The sequence below is a fragment of the Nannospalax galili genome, unplaced genomic scaffold (genome assembly GCF_000622305.1).
Source record: "Nannospalax galili isolate Female #2095 unplaced genomic scaffold, S.galili_v1.0 scaffold77, whole genome shotgun sequence".
In the NCBI taxonomy this organism is placed as follows: Eukaryota; Metazoa; Chordata; class Mammalia; order Rodentia; family Spalacidae; genus Nannospalax; species Nannospalax galili.
Genome location: NW_008341457.1, coordinates 1,583,791 through 1,602,200, shown reverse-complemented (window position 1 = coordinate 1,602,200; position 18,410 = coordinate 1,583,791). Strand labels below are relative to the sequence as shown.

The 18,410-nt window shown below is 54.7% G+C and overlaps 1 protein-coding gene across 1 annotated transcript; it reads right to left on the bottom strand.

Annotated features, from left to right (window-relative positions):
* Positions 1-131: 131 nt before the first annotated feature.
* Positions 132-16,912, bottom strand: Dpp9 (dipeptidyl peptidase 9; the record flags this gene model as incomplete). The annotated part of the gene is given in 19 exon segments (XM_029565326.1): positions 132-517; positions 1,093-1,135; positions 2,021-2,183; positions 3,115-3,257; positions 3,801-3,953; positions 4,477-4,623; positions 4,720-4,865; positions 5,851-5,986; positions 6,766-6,918; positions 8,167-8,246; positions 8,686-8,848; positions 9,010-9,187; positions 10,440-10,540; positions 12,662-12,723; positions 13,764-13,892; positions 14,752-14,865; positions 15,052-15,220; positions 15,296-15,469; positions 16,800-16,912. Coding segments are annotated over 19 exon segments (2,603 nt in total), but the record flags the coding sequence as incomplete, so codon positions are not given.
* Positions 16,913-18,410: the final 1,498 nt, after the last annotated feature.

The following is an 18,410-nucleotide window of genomic DNA, read 5'->3' as shown; positions in this document are numbered from 1 at the left end:
CTGTGTAATACCCTTTCCTTGTGTCCCCTCCAGCCTGGCATCCCAGAAACCCCTCGTGTCCCTCAGGTGACAACCCCAGTCCCCTGCCCACTCACATTCCAGCCTTATAAGGAGTCCCTGGCAGTCTGCAGTGTCTCCATCTGGAATAGTTTAATGAGTCTGCGTTCGCACATAATTATAAAAGAATAAGAATTGACAAAAATATTTTCTTTCCATAATATGTAGAGGTGGTTTCTGTTTGTTTTTTTTCCTTTTCTTTTGTCTTTCATTTTTTCACTCCTTCATGCCCAAACTCTCAGTGAGAGGGCAAGGAGGGGGTTCCCACCTTTAGGTTGGCCAGGTCCTATTCCCAAGCCTGAACCCCATGTTGGGGTGAGCTGGGCAGGGGCTGGGTCTATGACCCATGGCAGCTGGGTGCCTGTCCCCAAGCCTGGCCAGACCCCAGATGTCCAGATACCTGTTCCAGTAGCCCCAAGCTTAGTCTGGTCTTCAGGAGAATGTGGGTTCCCTGGATGCCCTGTAGAGGACCCCAATTCTGTATCAGGTACCCCTTGCTTTGTCTTTTTAAATAAGTATTTAAAATGTTCCCTGAAACACGACAGGGCTGTGAAGTGAGGGGACAGGCATGCTTCTGCACCGGGGACAGTGGTGGGTTTGGGGGACCCAGAGGCCACAGGGAGCCACATGTGTCAGTTGGGTGGCCAGGTGGCTTCCCTGCCCAGCTCCTCCCAGTCTTTTTGGCTGAGGGTGGCCTAGCTAGGGGCTCTCCAGTGTGGGCTGTCCTCCAGGACAAGCCCACAGAGGGACCCACAGGACACAGTGACCCTGGGGACCTGCCACCACCTCTCTGTCCTAGCCCCAAAAAGCAGCAAGCAAACAAATCCAAGGCTTCAAAAATAAAATAAAATTAAAAAAAAAAATAAAAACAAAAAAACTTCAAAGGCCTCAGGGCGGCGAAGGTTGTGGCTGGCCAGCCACGGGCTGTCCAGCTGGTCCCCTGCAGCCTGGGCCTTGTGCTCTGGTGGCGACGGTCCCCGAGGGATCAGAGGTTTTCTTGCAGAAAGTGCAGCAGTGTCACCTCGTAGTGCTCACCTGACTCGGGGCACCGGATACTGTGTCTCTCATTGGGGTAAATCTGTGGAGAGAGGCAGGCTGGGGGTCCTCAACCTGGCTACCCCGGGGATCCCAGTCTGCACCCGGGGTCCCTCCCCCAGAGGTGTTGCTGGGATGTTAATGACTGTGCTCTGTTCCAATCCCAGGGGTGACTGTGTCCTGCCTTTGTGGGTCTTATGGCTGACCAGAAGCTGTCTGCACCCGGCAGGAGGTCTGGCTGGAGGGCGATACACACAGAAGGTAGGTCAGGCGCACCCTCCAGCCTCCACTGCTCTACCTTGACCTCTTATAATCCATCCTGTAGACAAGTCAGGGGTCATGGAGCTGCCACCCAGGCTGCTGGTGTCCTGGGGTGCTGGCAATGAGGGAGGGTAGCCCATCACTCCCAAAACCCTCCAAAGAAGCCCTGCCTCTTTGTTGTTCTGTGTGGCTACTGGGCCGCACCTGCCACATCCCCGAGCTTATCCATCCTGCTCTGGCCTTCAGTCTCCCAAATCTGTGCATTGGGATATTCCTGAGACAAAGGCCAGTCCCTGGTGGAGACACATCTTTTCAGCCAAAGGCCGGCCCACCACCTGCAGCAAGGCTCTGCCCCCAATTGCTGCCCTCTTAGGCCCACCCCTTAGTATGAAGGCTCCATCCTTCTGACCAAGCCCTCCCCTTGCCCTTCACTGTCAAGGTTGCCCCCAGCTGCCCTGTCCATCACAGGCCTGTATCATCCAGCCTCCCAACTCCTCCTCCCTTCACTGTTCTCCACCTGGGTGTCCCATCCTCTTGGGCCCCCAATCTCTGGAGACACCCCCACTCCTGACAAGTGGACTGTCAATGGAGGAATCTCGGGTGTGATGACCTTGGACCCACACATGTTCCTACCTGGCTGAGACGGGTTTACCCTATGTCCCCATACCTGACCACCGGGCTGAGGCTGGGGTCCACCCTGTGTCCTGAAGTGCCTCACCTGCAGCTGGTACGGCTTCCCAGCCCGGATCAGCTGTGACACTAGGAAGTTGGTGTGGAAAAAATGCACATTTTCATCCAGGAAACCATGCAGGATGAGCAGCCTGTTGGGTCTGGGGAAAAGTGGAAGGGTAGGCCAAGTCACTGTGGGGGCAGGCGGGGAGTGGCATCCAGGGGGCTCAGTATCCCCACCCCAGTGCAGCAGGCAGGACAGAAGCGGAGGTAAAAGGTGTCTTCTGCACTCTGACTGGGCAGAAGTGTGTGCCTACAACCAGCAACACTGGACCCCAGGCCCAACAGGCCACAGGGACTCGGCATGTGGAAAGTCGCCATAGTGACCAAGAACGTGAGTGTTCGCATCTTTTCCAACTATTTTTATTTATTTATTTTGGAGACAAGGTCTCATGTAGCCCACGCTGGTCTCAAACTCATTATGTAGCCCAGGCTGTCCTTGAACAGCCTCCATCTCCCAATTGCTGGAATGATGAATGTTACACCCCTGGTTTATGGGGTGCTGGGGATGAAGCCAGGGCTTCAGGTGTGCTAGGTGAGCACTCTACCTACTGAACTATAAGCACAAGTAGTCTGTCCACTGAGCTACAACCACTCTACACTCCCACAGTGACCATGTGGACCCCAGGACACAGCACAGAAAGCCTAAGTGGGCACAGCGCCACGGGCCCTGGTGCTATCACCCAGTAGAAGTCATTCAGCAGACATCTACTCTCCACACTGTGTCAAGGTCACAAGACAAAGGCCATGGGAGGGTTGTCAAGACCACTGTCCATGAAAGGATGCCAGGGAAGGCTGGGTGACACAATGTGGGGGTGACAATGTGTGTGAGGTCCTGTGTGACCCTGAGGCCCTGATCCCTCTCTCTTGTCCATCTAGGCAAGGACAGCTCCCCAAGGTCTCCCTAGCTGCCACTGGCTATGGTTTCCCTGGCCGCAGTGCAGCAGGTGACACATGGGACATGCTGGGTAGGACACAGGCGGCGCTGATTCGGGAAGTGGTAGGTGGTGGGTGGGGGTGGCAGGCTCTTACTCATTGGGCAGCTTCTCCACATGGAGGGCCACAGAACCCGCCTCGTAGCCCTGCTGGTTGTTTTCTGGGACGTCCATGTAGCGTTCTGTGTAGCCGGTGTCGTAGGCCATCCACACAGTGACAGGGGCACCCGCAATGGCTACCTGCAGGGCACAGGGGGCCGATGGGGTGGGAGATGGGGACAGAGAGGTGTCAGGTGCAGGATCAGCCACACTAGGGTTCTGGGACTTGGGAAGAGCGAGCAGGGCATGCACGTGGGTGGTGGCTGGCAGGGGATCCTCACACGTGTCCCCGAGCACTGCTGGGGTCGGGCAGAGCAAGGAGGGAGGGCCCGTCCCACCTTCCTGCCTCCTCCGCCTCCTCTTGCCGCCGCCCCGCAGTGCCCTGCCAGTCCCGGGGCCTGGGCCCCCCGCCACTCCTCGTAGCTGCCCCACCTCTGCCCCTCTGAGAAGGGGGTCCCAGGCTTGGCCTCCCACACAGAGCTGCTGGCCATTGGCATCCTGGGGTCGGCGGTGACGGGCATTGAGGAGGGGGGCCTGGCCTCATGAGGCTGCTGCGGGAGAGATAGCCAGGTGGCAAGGCCCCTGCCGGGGTGCGCCCTCCAGGGTTGGGGCTCCCGGGTGGGGTAGGGGGCGGAGGGGGGGCTAGGTATGGGGCTCTGGTTGGCTGGTCAGAGCAGGACCCACCTTGAACACCTGGGGCTTGTGAATGAGCCCCATGAGTGACAGGAAGCCACCGTAAGACCAGCCGTGGATGGCCACCCGGCTCAGGTCAATGAAGCCGTACTTCTCGGCCACGTACTGCAAGCCCTCCACCTGGTCTTCAATCTCCACCTGGCCCTGCAGAAAGCTAGCACCCTCAGTGGCTTCCTCCCAGGGCAACCAAGAACCCCTACTCTGCTTCAACTGAGCAGCTTTTCCTCTCAGCCTGATAATGTTCTAGAACCTTCTGTCTCAACTGGAGCCTACAAAACCTTTTGTGGTTGGAGGGGTCGCACCATCATCACCACCACCACCACCATCACCATAACCACCACCATCACCACCATCACCACCACCATCACCATCACCATCAGCACCACCATCATCATCACCCTCACCACTAGCACCACCCTCAATGCCCTCATCCATGTTATCAGCATCTCCATTGTCCTTGTCTTCATCATTACCATGGTTACCATCACCACCAGCCCCATTTCTGCCCCTACCCCCTCTCCCATCAGACTGACCCTTGGCTTTCTCCTGGATCCACCAGCGCCAGGTTTCCTCCAGGCTGCCTCCACCCCCAACCCTGTTCTCAGGCCCAGGAATAGACAACATCTGTGCCCCCCAGGCCATGCTGATCCACAGGCCTCAAACTTACCATCTGGTTCTTCAGGGCCCCTTCAAAGCGCAGGCCCCTCTGACAGGAGCCCCGGCCATCAATCACCACCACAGCGTAGCCCAGTGATGCCAGCGTGTTCAGCCGCAGGTACTTGATTCCTTTGAATGAATTGTTCACGAGCTGCACCTGAGGGGAGGTGGTGGGTGAGACAGGGAGGCAGTGGGCAATGGGGCCAGGTGGGGTCTGCCGCCAGGGCGCAGGGCAGGGCCAGGCTGCACCCACCTGGGGGCCCCCATACACGAAGAGCACAGTGGGGTGCTTCCGGCCCGGCTGCAGGGCGTGTGGCTTGTAGACCATGCCGTACAGCTGCACGTCAGAGCGTGTGTGGAAGTGGAAGATCTCAGGGGGCACGTAGTCCGGGGGGCAGTCTGCAGAGGACACGGGTGCTGGCACCAAGTGGCTTGAAGGCTGCACTACCTCCCTGACCCACCCCTGTTGGCGGGCTTCACAGTGAATGGGCAAAAGGCACAGCCACAGGGACGCCACCCAGGAAACAAGAACGAGTGATGGCACTGAGGTCACTATTTCCACTGCCAAGGACTCACCAAACCCTCCTCTTTCTCCACCTGCCTCAGCACCCCAAGAATAGCTCAGGGTGGCTTGAACCTCAGCTGGCCGACCTGCCTCACTGGGCACACCTGGGACCCCTGGAACATCACAGTCAACTCGTCTCCTGGCCTGTTTCTTAAGAACTTGTGCAAAACCACACTGGTCGCCTGACGTGGTGGGACCAGAACTTGTGTTCTTGACAGACTGTCCTTACAGAGCCCAGGCTGGCCTGGGACTAGGTAGCCCAGGTTGGGCTCAACCTTACAATCCGCCTGTTTGTGTCTCCTGAGGGCTGGGATGACAGGCATGAGCCACCACACTCTAGTTATGGGGTTCTGGGGGCAGAACCTGAGGCTTTGTGCACACAAAGTGAGTGTTCTGCCCACTGCCCCAGTTCCAGCCACCATTCTACGTCTTTCTGTGACAATGGACTGACATGTGACCAAAGTCCTGTGTCTCACATCATGGTGCTGGGATCTGAACCTGGCCCACCTCAGCTCTGCAGTGGACTGTCACAGTACTTCCTCTAGCCCTGCAGCCTCCTCAGGGGACTGGCCCTGAGTTCTTTGCCAAAGCTATCGCTTTTGAATGCCCAATAGCCTCAGGGCACAGGGCTGCACAGTACCTGCAGTCACACCCCAGAGCCAGGAGGAAGGGTAAGGCAGGGACCCAGAACCGCATGTATATTGAGTTTACCAGGGTAGACACTGTTGTCCCGGTCTCTGACCCTGTTCCCAGCCTTGGTTACCCACCTGCCCTCCTCCCGCTGACAGGAGGGATGCAGTCTTGACCATCATTACTTACTGGCTGCCTCCATCATGCTGGCCCAGAACCGGGGCTGCTTGTGCAGGGGGTCATCGTCAGGGCCGCTCAGCTTGTACACATGCACACAAGGTGGTGTGCTCACACTGCTGTAGTGACTCACGAACATATCAAAGTTCTGTGGGCGGCAGGGAGGCCTCAGTGTTTGGGAGCAGATACCCACCCCACCATACACATGGCAGCCCAGACCTCACTCACCCAAAGGATGGGGCCCATGTTTGAAGATGAGGAAAGTGAGACCAGACACTGATGTCATTGACTCCTGTCCTGGCCCTAAGCACACTGACTACTTGATACTCTAAAATGATGTTCCAGAATGATGTTCTCGAATATGGGCCTAAACTGATGGTCTAGAATGTTCTACAATGTAGATTTAGAGTGTTCCACAGCATTGCAGAGCATGTTCCAGAATGACACCCTAGGATGGCTAAAATGTTCTGGAATGGTGTTCCAGGAACCTAGAAGGATGGCTCAGACTAATATTCTAGAATGCAGGTTTCTAGAGTAGTGACTTAGAATGGTTATAGAATGTTACTCTAGAGTGCTCTCAGCAGTTCTAGAATTGTCCAGGGTGTTCTACAATGAATGAGCTACAATAATCTACGATATTTTAGAATATGCTCTACAGTGGTACTTGGAATGATGTTCTATGCTGGTAGTCTAGAGCATTCTAGAATAAGTTGCAGAATGTTCTTAAATGATGATTTAGACTGCTGTTCTAGAGTGGTGGTCTAGGATGTTCTAGAATGATGACTTGGAAAGATGTTCTCAAATGTTCTTGAATAGCGTTCTAGAATGAGAAGCTGGGCTATGGATGGGCTTGGAGTAGCTTTGTCACTGGCTCAGCCTCCCAGTCCCCAGGAGGTTGGGTAGGTGTATAGGGACCTGTGTGCTCACCTGGCTCATGGAACAGCTGTGTGAGAAACCAGGTGTGGTGAGCCGCACGATCTCACCAGCGGATTCGTAGCTGACCACATATAGGTGATGCTCCAGTGGTGTGTCCTTTGTGCCTTGGAAGTACACCAGCTTTGTCTGCTCGTTGACCCAGATCTGCAGACAACGGGCGCTTCAGTGACCAGCAATGGCTGCTGTGCTTCCTGTCCTGAGCCCGCAGGCACATCAACAACCACTGAGACTCCCATCTGACCACGGGGCCCCAGACAGGGCTGGACCCACCATGCCAGTGCTGGTGACTCCCTGGGACTGAGAGAAGAGCCTGCGGACAGGCCACCAGGGTCCCAGTGATGGCCAGTCCCATCTGTTCAGCACAGCCCTCTGGCCAAGGTGCCCAAGGCAGAGATCAGCTGGTGGAGTGCCTGTAGCTCAGCAGATAGAATGTTTGTAGCACAGTGGGTAAAGTGCTTGTAGCTTAGTTGACAGAGTGCTTAGGGGTGGACTGCTGGTTTGGTATGCACTATACCAGAGGCCAACCTCAAGTGTCTTCCTCCATCGCCCTCCACCTTGACTTCAGAGACAGGGTCTCTCTCTAAACCTAGAGCTCACTGATTAGACTAGGCCAGCTGACCATCTAGCCACAGGGGTCCTCCTTTCTCAGCCTCCCCAGTGCTGGGTGCACCTGGATTTTATGTGGGTTCTGGGAATCTGAGCTCAGGCCCCAAGCTTTCATGGCATTTACAGCCCTAGACTACACTTTCATAACTTTTTTTTTTTTTTTTTGACAGGGTCTCTCTCTAGCCCCAACTGGCCTTGATCTCACAGACATCTGAAATCCTCTGCTTCTCCAGTGCTGGATTAAAGATATGTACCACCATGCCCTGCTACAACATTTTTTTTTTTGGCGGGGGTGGATCTTTTTGAGACAGGGTCTCCCTGTAGCCTCAGCTGTCCTGGAACTCACTAAGTAGACCAGAAATCCGCCTGCCTCTGCCCCCTGAGTGCTGGGATTAAAGGCGTGCGCCACCATGCCTGGCCTACAACATTTTTTTTAAAGCATGGTGTCATATTATAGCCAGGCTGGACTTAAACTCACGATAATCCTGCCTCAGCTTCCTGATGACAGGCACACACACCTGGTCCAACAGTCTCAATTCTGCTCTTCTGGGGAGGGAGGCTGGCATGGAAGGAGGCTGCGGCCCCAGCAGCACCAGGAACAGGCCAGGCCTTCCCCACAATGAACGGACTGGAGCCTCACCCTTCCTGGGCATGACAAGCTCATGATGGGGGCCTGGGGCCTCCAATCCTCACATCCAGCTGATGGGATCTGGAGCCCTGGGCCCCAGGCCAGAAGGAGGACGGTGGAAGTAGAGGAGAGGAGTAGGGCTTGGGGACACTGGGTACCTTGGAGCCATGCCTCGCCAGGACCTCCCATTCACCACTGGTCAGCGCAACCTCCTCTTTGATGGGGCACTTAAACTCATCTGGAAGGCAGGACAGGAAAAGAGGTGAGGGACCCCAAACCAATATTTGATGGGGCTGGGAGGATCCAAGAGTGGCCCAGGGGACAGCAGGGTTGGTTGGTCCCAGCTTGCCAATATCACCCTCAGGAATCAGGACTTTAAATTTCCTTTTTGATCTATTTATCTTATTTTTTTGTGTATGAATATTTGGCTGCATGTATAGAAGTGCACCACATGCATGCAATGCCCACAGAGGCCAGAAGAGGGTGTCAGATCCCTTGAAACTGGACTTACAGATGGCGGTTAGCTGCCCTGTAGGTGCTGGGAATTGAACCCAGGTTCTCTGCAAGAGCAGCCAGTGCTCTTGACCACCGAGCCATCTCTTGAGCCTCAGAAATTGGGACTTTAATGGAGTTTACCAGGTTTAGAGAATCCTGGGCACGCCTCCCACTCTGCTCACCTTCCGAGGGGCTGAGCGGCTCCGCCCAATCATAGCCTTTGGATTTGAGCACCACAGTGACCTTGTACAGGTGGCAGAAGCCAGTCTTGCACTCATTGGCTCGAAGAAAACAGAATTCCTGTTGGCCCGCAGCTTGTGGGAAGGGGTGGAAGATGTCATGGACCTGCGGGGAGGCAGTGGTATTAGAGGTGTGAGGCTTCAAGGCTGGCCAGGACTACCATGAGGGGACACTGCCACACTGGCCCTGAGCCCAGCCGCCCGTAGCCCTGTGTCCTGCTGGGGACCCAGGTGTGGGGACCTCAGGGTGCCCAGATCCACTCTCACGTTGATCCAGACGTTGGTGACTTCTTCATATATGACGTGGGGTTGGATATCCTTGGGGATGGCCCTGGCAAAGGCCAGTCGCTGAGCCTCGTTCTCAGGGGACGGGATGAACAGGGCGGGGGGCAGCAGGACGAGCTGGAGTTGCTGCTGGGGACGGTCCAGGAACATGGCCCAGGCACTGGGGGTAACAAGGAGCACGAGAGGCCTGAGTGGCTGCCCAGGGGCAGCAAGGGACAGGGCCATTCAGGGCCAACCTTTATTACAGAGTGTGCTCTTATTTATTTATTTATTTATTTATTTATTTATTTATTTGCTTTTTGGAGTATTTTTGAGACAGGGTCTCCCTATAGCCCCAGCTGGCTGGAACTCACTAGGTAGCCCTTAATCTCAGAGATCTACGTGCCTCTCTGCCTTCCAAGTGCTGAAGTTAAAGGCGTGTGCTACCACGCCTGGCAATCTTTATCTTCTATACGTATTTTGAGGCAAGGTCTCATGTAGTCCAGGCTGGCCTTGACCTGACTATGCAGCCAAGGATGACGCTGAACTCCTGATCCTTCTGCCTCCACCTCCAAAGAACTGGGATGACAGGCGTGTGCCATCACACATGACATCAAATACAATGTTCTGTTCTGTTTTGCTCTGTGCCGGAGATGAGGATGAACCCAGAGCTTGTGCATGCTGAGCAAGTGTTCACCACAGAGCTGCACCCCACAGACCTGCACCCCCACACAGTGCTGCACCCTACAAGGCTGCACCCCACACAGTGCTGCATCCCACAGACCTGCACCCTACAAGGCTGCACCCCACAGAGCTGCACCCCACAGGCCTGCACCCCCACACAGTGCTGCACCCTACAAGGCTGCACCCCTATACAGTGCTGCACCCCACAGTGCTGCACCCCACAGACCTGCACCTCCACACAGTGGTATACCCCACAGAGCTGCACCCCCACACAGTGCTGTACCCCACAACCCTTTCAAATTTTATTTTGAAATAGAATCTTAGGTTCCTGCCAGGCATGATGGCACACGCCTGTAATCCCAGCACATGGGAGGTAGAGGCAGGAGGATTAGTTCAGGGTCATCCTCCACTACATCGTGAATTCAAGGCCAGCCTGGGCTACACGGTAAGAGGAAGGGAAGAGGAGGGGGGTCCAGGGAGTCAGTCTGTGGATTCTGAGTCAATCATCTAGATGTGCAGGAGCCATGCTGAGGGGCCCAGGTGCTCCTGGGCCAACCATGTTATTGTGCATCCTGTCACTTAGTGCTCCTTGTACCCTGGAGCATAGGGAATCGTCCCACCCAGGAACTCCTGTCAGATTGAACTTCAGCCTGAGTCAAAGGCTGTGTCCCGACAGCTGGGGTGGGGAGGGACTCCAAGAGACAAGGTAAAGGTGTGGGGTCCCCACCAGGTTCTATGGCGACACTCACAATCTGCCATCTCGCGTCCATCCAGCCCGGGCGATGTACTCCGCCTTGGGGAAGAGCTGGCTGAAAGGCTGAGCCAGCTCCTTTTCGCAGCTGGACACGATCTGGGGGGACAGGGTTGGGGTCAGGTGCCAGCTGTATGGCACATGGCCTCCCCCATCTCACATCTCTGAGTCCTGTTGGTGGGGACCTCAGTAGGCCACCTGCTTGGAAATTTGGCCTTTGGTGTCACAGGAAAAAGTGGGGCACACTGGGCAGGGGACATAACCTAATGTATCATAGATGGGAGAGACACAGGCAGAGAAGCACAAAGGTGGTATCTTGTGATGACTTGGAGACAATGGCCAGCAAGAGCATCTGTGATAGGTTCTGTCCAGCCATGGAAGGGGGCCATCCCTGCCCACGCCCATCCTGGAATTCAGGCCTGGGGACACAGTATCTCTAGTGTTCAAACTACCATCTGTGGCTCTTTGCCATGGTGACAATTGCTGTACAGGAGCCAGATAGAGGGCAGTAGGCTGGGCTCCATGCCAGACCCAGATGGTTCTAGAAACTCAAGGTTCTGTTCTAGGCCAACATCAAAGAAGCCAAGGTTGAGGCCGCAGAGCTGGCTTAGCAGTTCAGAGCACTGGCTGCTTTTGCAGAGGACCCTGGGTCAGTTCCCAGCACCCACATGGTGGCTAACAACTGTCCGTAACCCCAGTTCCAGGGGATTCGATGCCCTATTCTGGCCTCCACAAGAACTGCACCCATGAGGCATACATACATACATATATGCATATATTTATATATTATTATATATTATATTTATATATTTATAAATTTTTAATTTATATATTATATACTGGGCTGGAGAGATGACTCAGGGGTTAAGAACACTGGTTGTTCTTGCAGAAGACCCGGGTTCAGATCCCAGCACCCACATGGCAGTTAATAGCTGTCTATAACTCCAGTCCCAGGGGATGTGACAGCCTCTTCTGATTTCTGAGGGCATTGCATGACATGGGTGCACTTACCTACATGTAGGCAATACATGCATACACATAAAATAAAAATAATAAATAAAAATAAAAATAAAAACCCAAATAGGCCAAGTGTAGTGGTGCACACCTTTAATCCCAGCACTTGGGAGGCAGAGACAGGGGGATCTCTGTGAGATCAAGGCCAACCTGACTTATATAGTGGGTATGAGGCCAGCTGGGGCTACAGGGAGACCCTGTCTCAAAATATAATCAAACCAAACCAAACCAAAAAAAAGTTTACTAAGGGGAGATAGGAGGGCTCAGTGGGTAAAGGGGCTTGCCACCAAGTGACCTGAGTTTGATCCCAGAACTCACATGGTAGAAGGAAAGAACCTCCTGCAAGTTGTCCTCTGACCTCCACATACACACACAAAATAAAGGTAACAACAAAAAAAACCTTAACCCCAGCACTCAGGAGACAGAGGCAGGCGGATCTCTGTGAGTTTGAGGACAGCCTGGTCTACATAGTGAGTTCCAGGCCAGCTGGGGTTACAAGGAAACCCTGTCCCAAAAAGACCAAAAAAAACAACAACAACAACAACAAAAGAAACCCCAACAATAACAACAACAAAAAAACCCAACAAAAAAAAGCTTGCTAGGCTCTCCATCTGCCCCAGTTCTAGACAGCTGCTATCCCCTGGGCACCAAGCATCCCTCTCAGCCACAGCCCGGGGCCCAGGAGCTGCCTGTGAGTGTCTGTTGGTATCACCTGGAGTTTTTGAATGCTGGGAGCCAGACAATGGCCCTGCAGGTCTCAGGGAGGACATGGTAGATAGGGTACTTCCTGGTGACTCAGCCCAAAGACTCTACTGCCCTTTGCTGTGGTACCCCTTGATGCTGTGAGGCCCTACTGGACATCTCTGGGTAACAATGAGGAGGGACAGAGAAAGATCCAGGACACTTTCCTGCCTGACACAATATGGGCTCAATGTGGTGACCTGTGAACACGGGTACTAGCCCTGAGGCAGGGGTCTGCCTGGTGTGAGCCAGTGACCTGACACCTGCCCCAGTGGACTCTGCTTGCTCTAGACCTATGACCACCAATCTACCAGCTCGGAGGGAGTCACAGCCACCACCACAGGAGTTGACTGAGTCCACTGGATAAACCATGTGTCACACAGTCAGAGGCTGAGAGGAGGGCTACTAGGTATGACCCCTCCCACTCCTTCTGGAAGCTTCTACTCAGCACAAGGTGGAGCATACCTTTCCCTGACCATCAGTCTGGAACTCAGCAAGCTTCAGGGCAATCTTGGGGTTCTTGCTGCCTGTGAGGACAAGAGGCAGATGAGGGTGAGGCTGGTGTATTGCCCAGCTGGGAATATAGCCCAAAGGGAGGTGGCACAGCCTGTGAGCCAAGTTCTGTCCCCAGGTAAGGCTCGCCTGGCATGGCACAAGATCCGGAGGTCAGGGACGATCTGACCTGTGACCTGGAATGTATCTCTGGCAGGTGTGTGTGTGACTGTCACCTGGGGACACAGGCCAGGCTGTGCTGGGAGCTGGGGGACAATGGGATGCAGACACCATTTGGCAGAGCTGAGGTCTGGTGGCAGGGATGGGGCCCACCACCTCATAGTCATGGCACCTGAGGAGCTGTGTGGACACTCTGGAGGTGACGTCATAGGTAGAGACAGCCACCCGTAGTTCTGAGGGCAGGGTCTGAGCTGATGATGCTTTCTTAGGGTGCTGGGATTGAACAGCCACAGGTGACAGCAAGCACTCTGCAGCAAGCCCCAGCCCAGCCTGGGTCGAGGCTCTGGAAGAGGCACCAGGTGCAGCCATGGATACCTGGAAATTGAGGGCTCTAGGCAACAACTGACAAATGCCTTTGCCTGGTCTCTAGGCCTCAGGGACGTATATGTCAAGCATGGGTTTCCCCAGAGAGAACCCTAATGAAGCCTAGATCCGACACAGTGCCCAGGCTGGCCTCAATTTCACAGAGATCTGCCTTCCTCTGCCTCCCAAGTGCTGGGGTGACAGGCATGTGCCACCACACTTGGCTCAGTTTAGTGGTTTCACTGGGAAACGGCCACCTACACTTAGTCCACTGCCTGTGGCTGCTGAGTCCCTGGAAGGTGGTATTGGGCAGTCAGAACAGCCTTGTATTCACTTTTGGTCCCTGCCTAGTGCATCTGGGATGCCTGAGCTCTGTAACAAGACCAGGTTGGGCCACACAGTCTACAGCTTTTTCTTAGCCTGAGCATCCATGTTCCATGTGCCCTGTGTCTCCCCAGGGGTCTGAGCTGGTGCCCTGTGCCAAGCCTGATCCAGAGACTACAGTGGCCACCCACTCCCAGCTGGGACCCACCTGTCCTGGGGTATCGATAGGAATCCGTCTTCCTCTCCTCTAGCGCAGGTGAGGGCACATGGATGACCTCCACCTCCGATTCATCCACCTCCTCGTACAGGACTCGCAGTGTCTTGAGACCTTCAGTGCCTGGGGGGAGAGGGGAACACGAAGGGGCTGGGACTTGGGTCATCTGGCCTGATGCTGCAGGTTCAGGGTGGCCCAATGCTCAGAGTACAACGGGTTCATTTGCTTCAGGGGATGGCTGAGAAGAACCAACACAAAATAGCTGAGAAGCTGCCTGGGGGTGCAATGGCCAAACTGTCTCCTGAAACCACACACTGACACTCTGAGCTATTAGGCCTCAGAGAAAGCCTGCCTTCCCACGCAGAGCCTATGGGGAGTGAAGAGGGTCAAAGGAGGTCATGGGGGACCTCACTACAGTACGACAGGAGATCAGGATGTAGGCACAAACGGGATGCAGAAGACACACAGGAAGATGTGTTCTAGAACCTCAGCCAGAACAAGCTCTGCCATCCCCAGAGCAGAATCCAGAGTGGAACCAAGAATTTTTGTAGTCTGCACCATCGGCCAGTGTGGTTCTGTTATGATGGACCGAAGGCATGCTCACAGGTCATGTGCAAGAGGGTAGAATGACAGCCCAGAATCTCCAGTGAGGAGCTGGGGGCGTGTCTCAGGGTAGAGTGACAGCCTAGAATCCCCAGTGAGGGGCTTGGGGCGTGGCTCAGGGTAGAGTGACAGCCAGAATCCCCAGTGAGGGGCTGGGATGTAAAACTGCTGCATGGGGATCACCTGGTGTTTACCTGCCTGGGTCATGTGGGGTTCTGGAAAGACAGGTTCAGACAATGGAAGGCCTATTGTGTTCCCTGCTGACCTCTGGTGGGTCTTTAAGGGATCTCTAAGTGCTGGTCTGAGACCACGAAGGCCATTTTAGTGAATGAGAGGCGCTGGGCTGGAGGAGTGGGGGAGAGAGAGGAAGGCTACCCACCTTCCCAGGAGGCTGTAGGACACCACCAGCACCCGGTGAAGCGGTCGAACTCTTCCTGGATGACGAAGGTGGCCACACCTGCAGACTTGGGGTCATCCAGGACGCTGGCTGAGCCTGGTGGAGGGGACCTATGAGTGACCTGCAGTCTTCTCAGAGCCAAGTACTACCGCCTGGGTGCCAGGCAGCCCACTCTCTGGGGAGGGGAACCAAGGCACTGCAGGTCACTGATCGGTAGGGGATCTTTCTAGAAAATGCTGGAAAGGCCCATGTGTCCCCTGCCTGGTACACCCTGGACCTCACCCTGGTGACAGAAGGTGAGCCTCCGTTCCTCGCCTGTCTCAATGTTGGCCACCCACAGGTCACTGTTGTTGATGAAGGAGAAGAAGGCGGGGTCTGCCGGGCAGATCTTGGGGTCCATGCGCGGCCCCGAGCACTGGGTCTTGATCTCCAGCGGCTTCATGGGGGTCACCTAGGGCAAAGAGGGCATGTCAACCTCTGTCCCCAGAGTGTCCTCTGTGTCCCTACAGGCAGGGCAGGAACTCACCATGAACCCATTCTTGCCCCCATCCCTGCAGTGGAAAAGGCTGTTGCTGGCCTGGAAGAGAAACAGGCCGCTCTCGCTGTGGAAGTCATAGGATGTGATGCCAAAGACGCCCAGGCGCTTCCGCTCCCGTAACAGCTCCTCTTCCCGAGAGTAGACCCCATGGTGGGGCGTGGCCTGGGGACACACAGGTGACAGGCAAGGCACCCAGCCTGACTCAGTTTCCTCTCACCCTGGGTCTATTTTCCCTTTTATTCTGATTTATTTATTATTAATTTGGTCTTTTTGAGACAGGGTCTCCCTGTAGCCCTAGCTGTCCTGGAACTTACTATGTAGACCAGAATTCACAGAGATCCACCTGCCTCTGCAAGTGCTGAGAGTAAAAGCCTGCACCACCACGCCTGGCCTATTCTTATTTATTTTTATTTTATGTGGAAAAGTATATTGCCTGCATATAAGTGCATCTGTGCACACAATGCCCATGAAGACCAGAAGAGGGCATTGGATCCCCTGGGACTGGAGTTGGGGACAGCTGTTAGTCCCAATGTGGGTGCTGGGAATCAAACCCAGGTCCTCTGCAAGAGCAGCCACTGCTCTTAACCCCTAAGCCAGCTTTCCAGTCCCTTTTTTATTTTGAGACAAGATCTCCTGAAGCCCAGACTGACCCTCAACTCCCTATGTAGCCAGGGATGACTCTAAACTCCTGATCCTCTGGTGGCCACCTCCCAAATGCTGGGATGACAGGCATGTGTCACCATACCTGGTTTATGGGGTGCTTGGGATGTTACCCAGGGCCCTATGCGTGCTAGGTAACCTCTGCCCACTGAGTGCTGTGGATTGTTAGAAGGGAGAATGGGGCTGGGGTAGAGCTCAGTGGTGGGGTGCAGGCTGAACTTGCTGAGACCCCAGGTCCCATGCCCAGTGCTGCATGCTGTGCAGATTTACACAAATATGGTAAGTTCAATGTGGGGACTAAGAGGGGAGTAAATTTGGTGCGATCTCCCCAGTAGCCACAGTCTTTGTTCCACTGAGGGCTGGCTTTGCTCCAGGGCCTTTACACATGGTGGGCAGGCACTCACCACTGAGCTGGGTCCCCCACCCCAGCTTTATGTGACATTTATTTATTTATTTATTGAGACAGGGTCTCACTATGTAGCCCCGCTGACCTGGAACTCTATGTAGCCCAGGCTGGGCTGGATCTCTCAGAGATCTACCTGCCTCTGCCTCCCAAGTACTGAGATTAAAAGTGTGTGTCACCACACCAAGCTTATGTGACTTTACAGTTAAAACAAAGGGCAGTGACACTGATCATTAGCCAGTCCCTGAGGGTCATTCCTAATTTCAAGGTGCAGACTGAAGGAAGAGATGAATTCAGTAACTGATCACAGCTCCCATGGGAGGCCAGGCCCCTGCGGGGGATGAGCTTCGGGTGGGGAGACCGGGGAGACCGGGTGGCCTCCGCCCCCTGCCGCCTTCCCTCCCCTGGCCCCTGGGAGGCGCGGCTCACCTGGAAGTGGTCCAGCATTTGCTTCCAGGACAGGAGCAGTAAGGCTTCTTTTCGAACCTTCCTAGGGATCTCAGAATAAAGGAGGGAGTTCTCCCGGCTGCCGTATGGCATTCCTGGGAGGACAGGAGAAAATTCTAAAGTAAGAGGCCCTGCCCAGTTCACGGAGAGGGTATTGGGCCATGGCTATTTTGTTTCATAGTCTTAGACTTGTGTCTGGTCACTGTGTGCATCGGAGGCTAGAGATGGACACGAGTGTCTTCCTCGGTCACCCTCCGCCTTGTTTTTATTTTTTTAATTTTTTTTTGAGACAGGGTCTCCTGGAATGCCTAGCTGGCCTGGAATTCACTATGTAATCCAGGACCCCCGTGGTGGAACTTTCAACTTCTCAAAGTTGTCCTGTGACCTCCACACATGTGCTGTTGAACACATGTCCCACACACAAAATAAATCATGTAAGAAGTGTGGGTTATCTGTCCACCTTACTGCAAGGTGTGCTGTGGCCTGCAGTCTGGGACAGTGCTGTCCACAGCTACCAAATAGGAAGTTCAAGGTGCATCCTGCCCAAGGACATGGGGGACACTTCCCCTCTACAGTTGATTAAGAAGCAATCACTCCAAGTGCACCAGGCAACGCATTCCTGGATGGGCCACCAAATTGGTACCTTAGCCAAGGATGCCTGGCACTGGAAGCCCAGGGTGAGGCCATGTACACTTATCAGCTCTGTGCTCACACACCTTGCCCACTCTGACTTGTCATCTTCCCCAATCATGGGGGGGTGCCCCAGGCTGCACTCACTGACTGCTCACCCTGGGGTGTGGTCTGGCAGGGACAGACCTGGGCCAGGGAGTTTCATCTTCACCCAGGGACCAGAGACAAAAGTCCAGGTCTCTGTCTGAGACCCCAAGGCCTTCTCGACTTGACAGAAGGGGCCGCTGGCATGGTGGGAGGCGGCAGGTCCCTTTCAGGGTCAGCCCATCTGGTGGGCTTCAAGGGAACCCTCACAGAGGACCCACGACCAGCTCTGTGTGCCCCATGCAGCAAAGCTGGGGTGTGTGAGGACATAGGAGTCCTTATGGTGGTGGGAGTCAGGCTGCACTCAGGGCAGCAGGGGGCCTCCAGCCTGGACTCTACAGGGTGAGGCTTCCCACAAAGATGTGGTGTAAAGACTTGGGATGACAGCTGGGTATGGTGGTGCACACCTTTAACCTCAGCACTCAGGGTCAGAAGCAGGCAGATCTCTGAGATCCAGGCTCACTTGGTCTACATAGTGAGTTCCAGGCCAGCTGTGGCTACAGGGAGACCCTGTCCCCAAAAAATAAATACTTGGGAGATCTGGTGAGACCAGTCCCTGAGGATCAGAAGTTCATCTGAGGCCAGCGCTGCCTGGTCAGTGTCAAGTGACTCAACATGGCGCTATAGGCTCTAGTGGCCCAGCGGGAGCACAACTCTGTCCATAACCATGCAGGGGACCCAGAACAGAGCTTGGGCAGTGAGTGGCCTTAGCTGGATACTGTGGCAGTGTGGAGAACCTTCTTCCAGTGGGGCCCATGGCAGACATAGCTACACAGATGGTGCCTAATCTTTAAGGCTCAGAATCCATTTATTTATTTA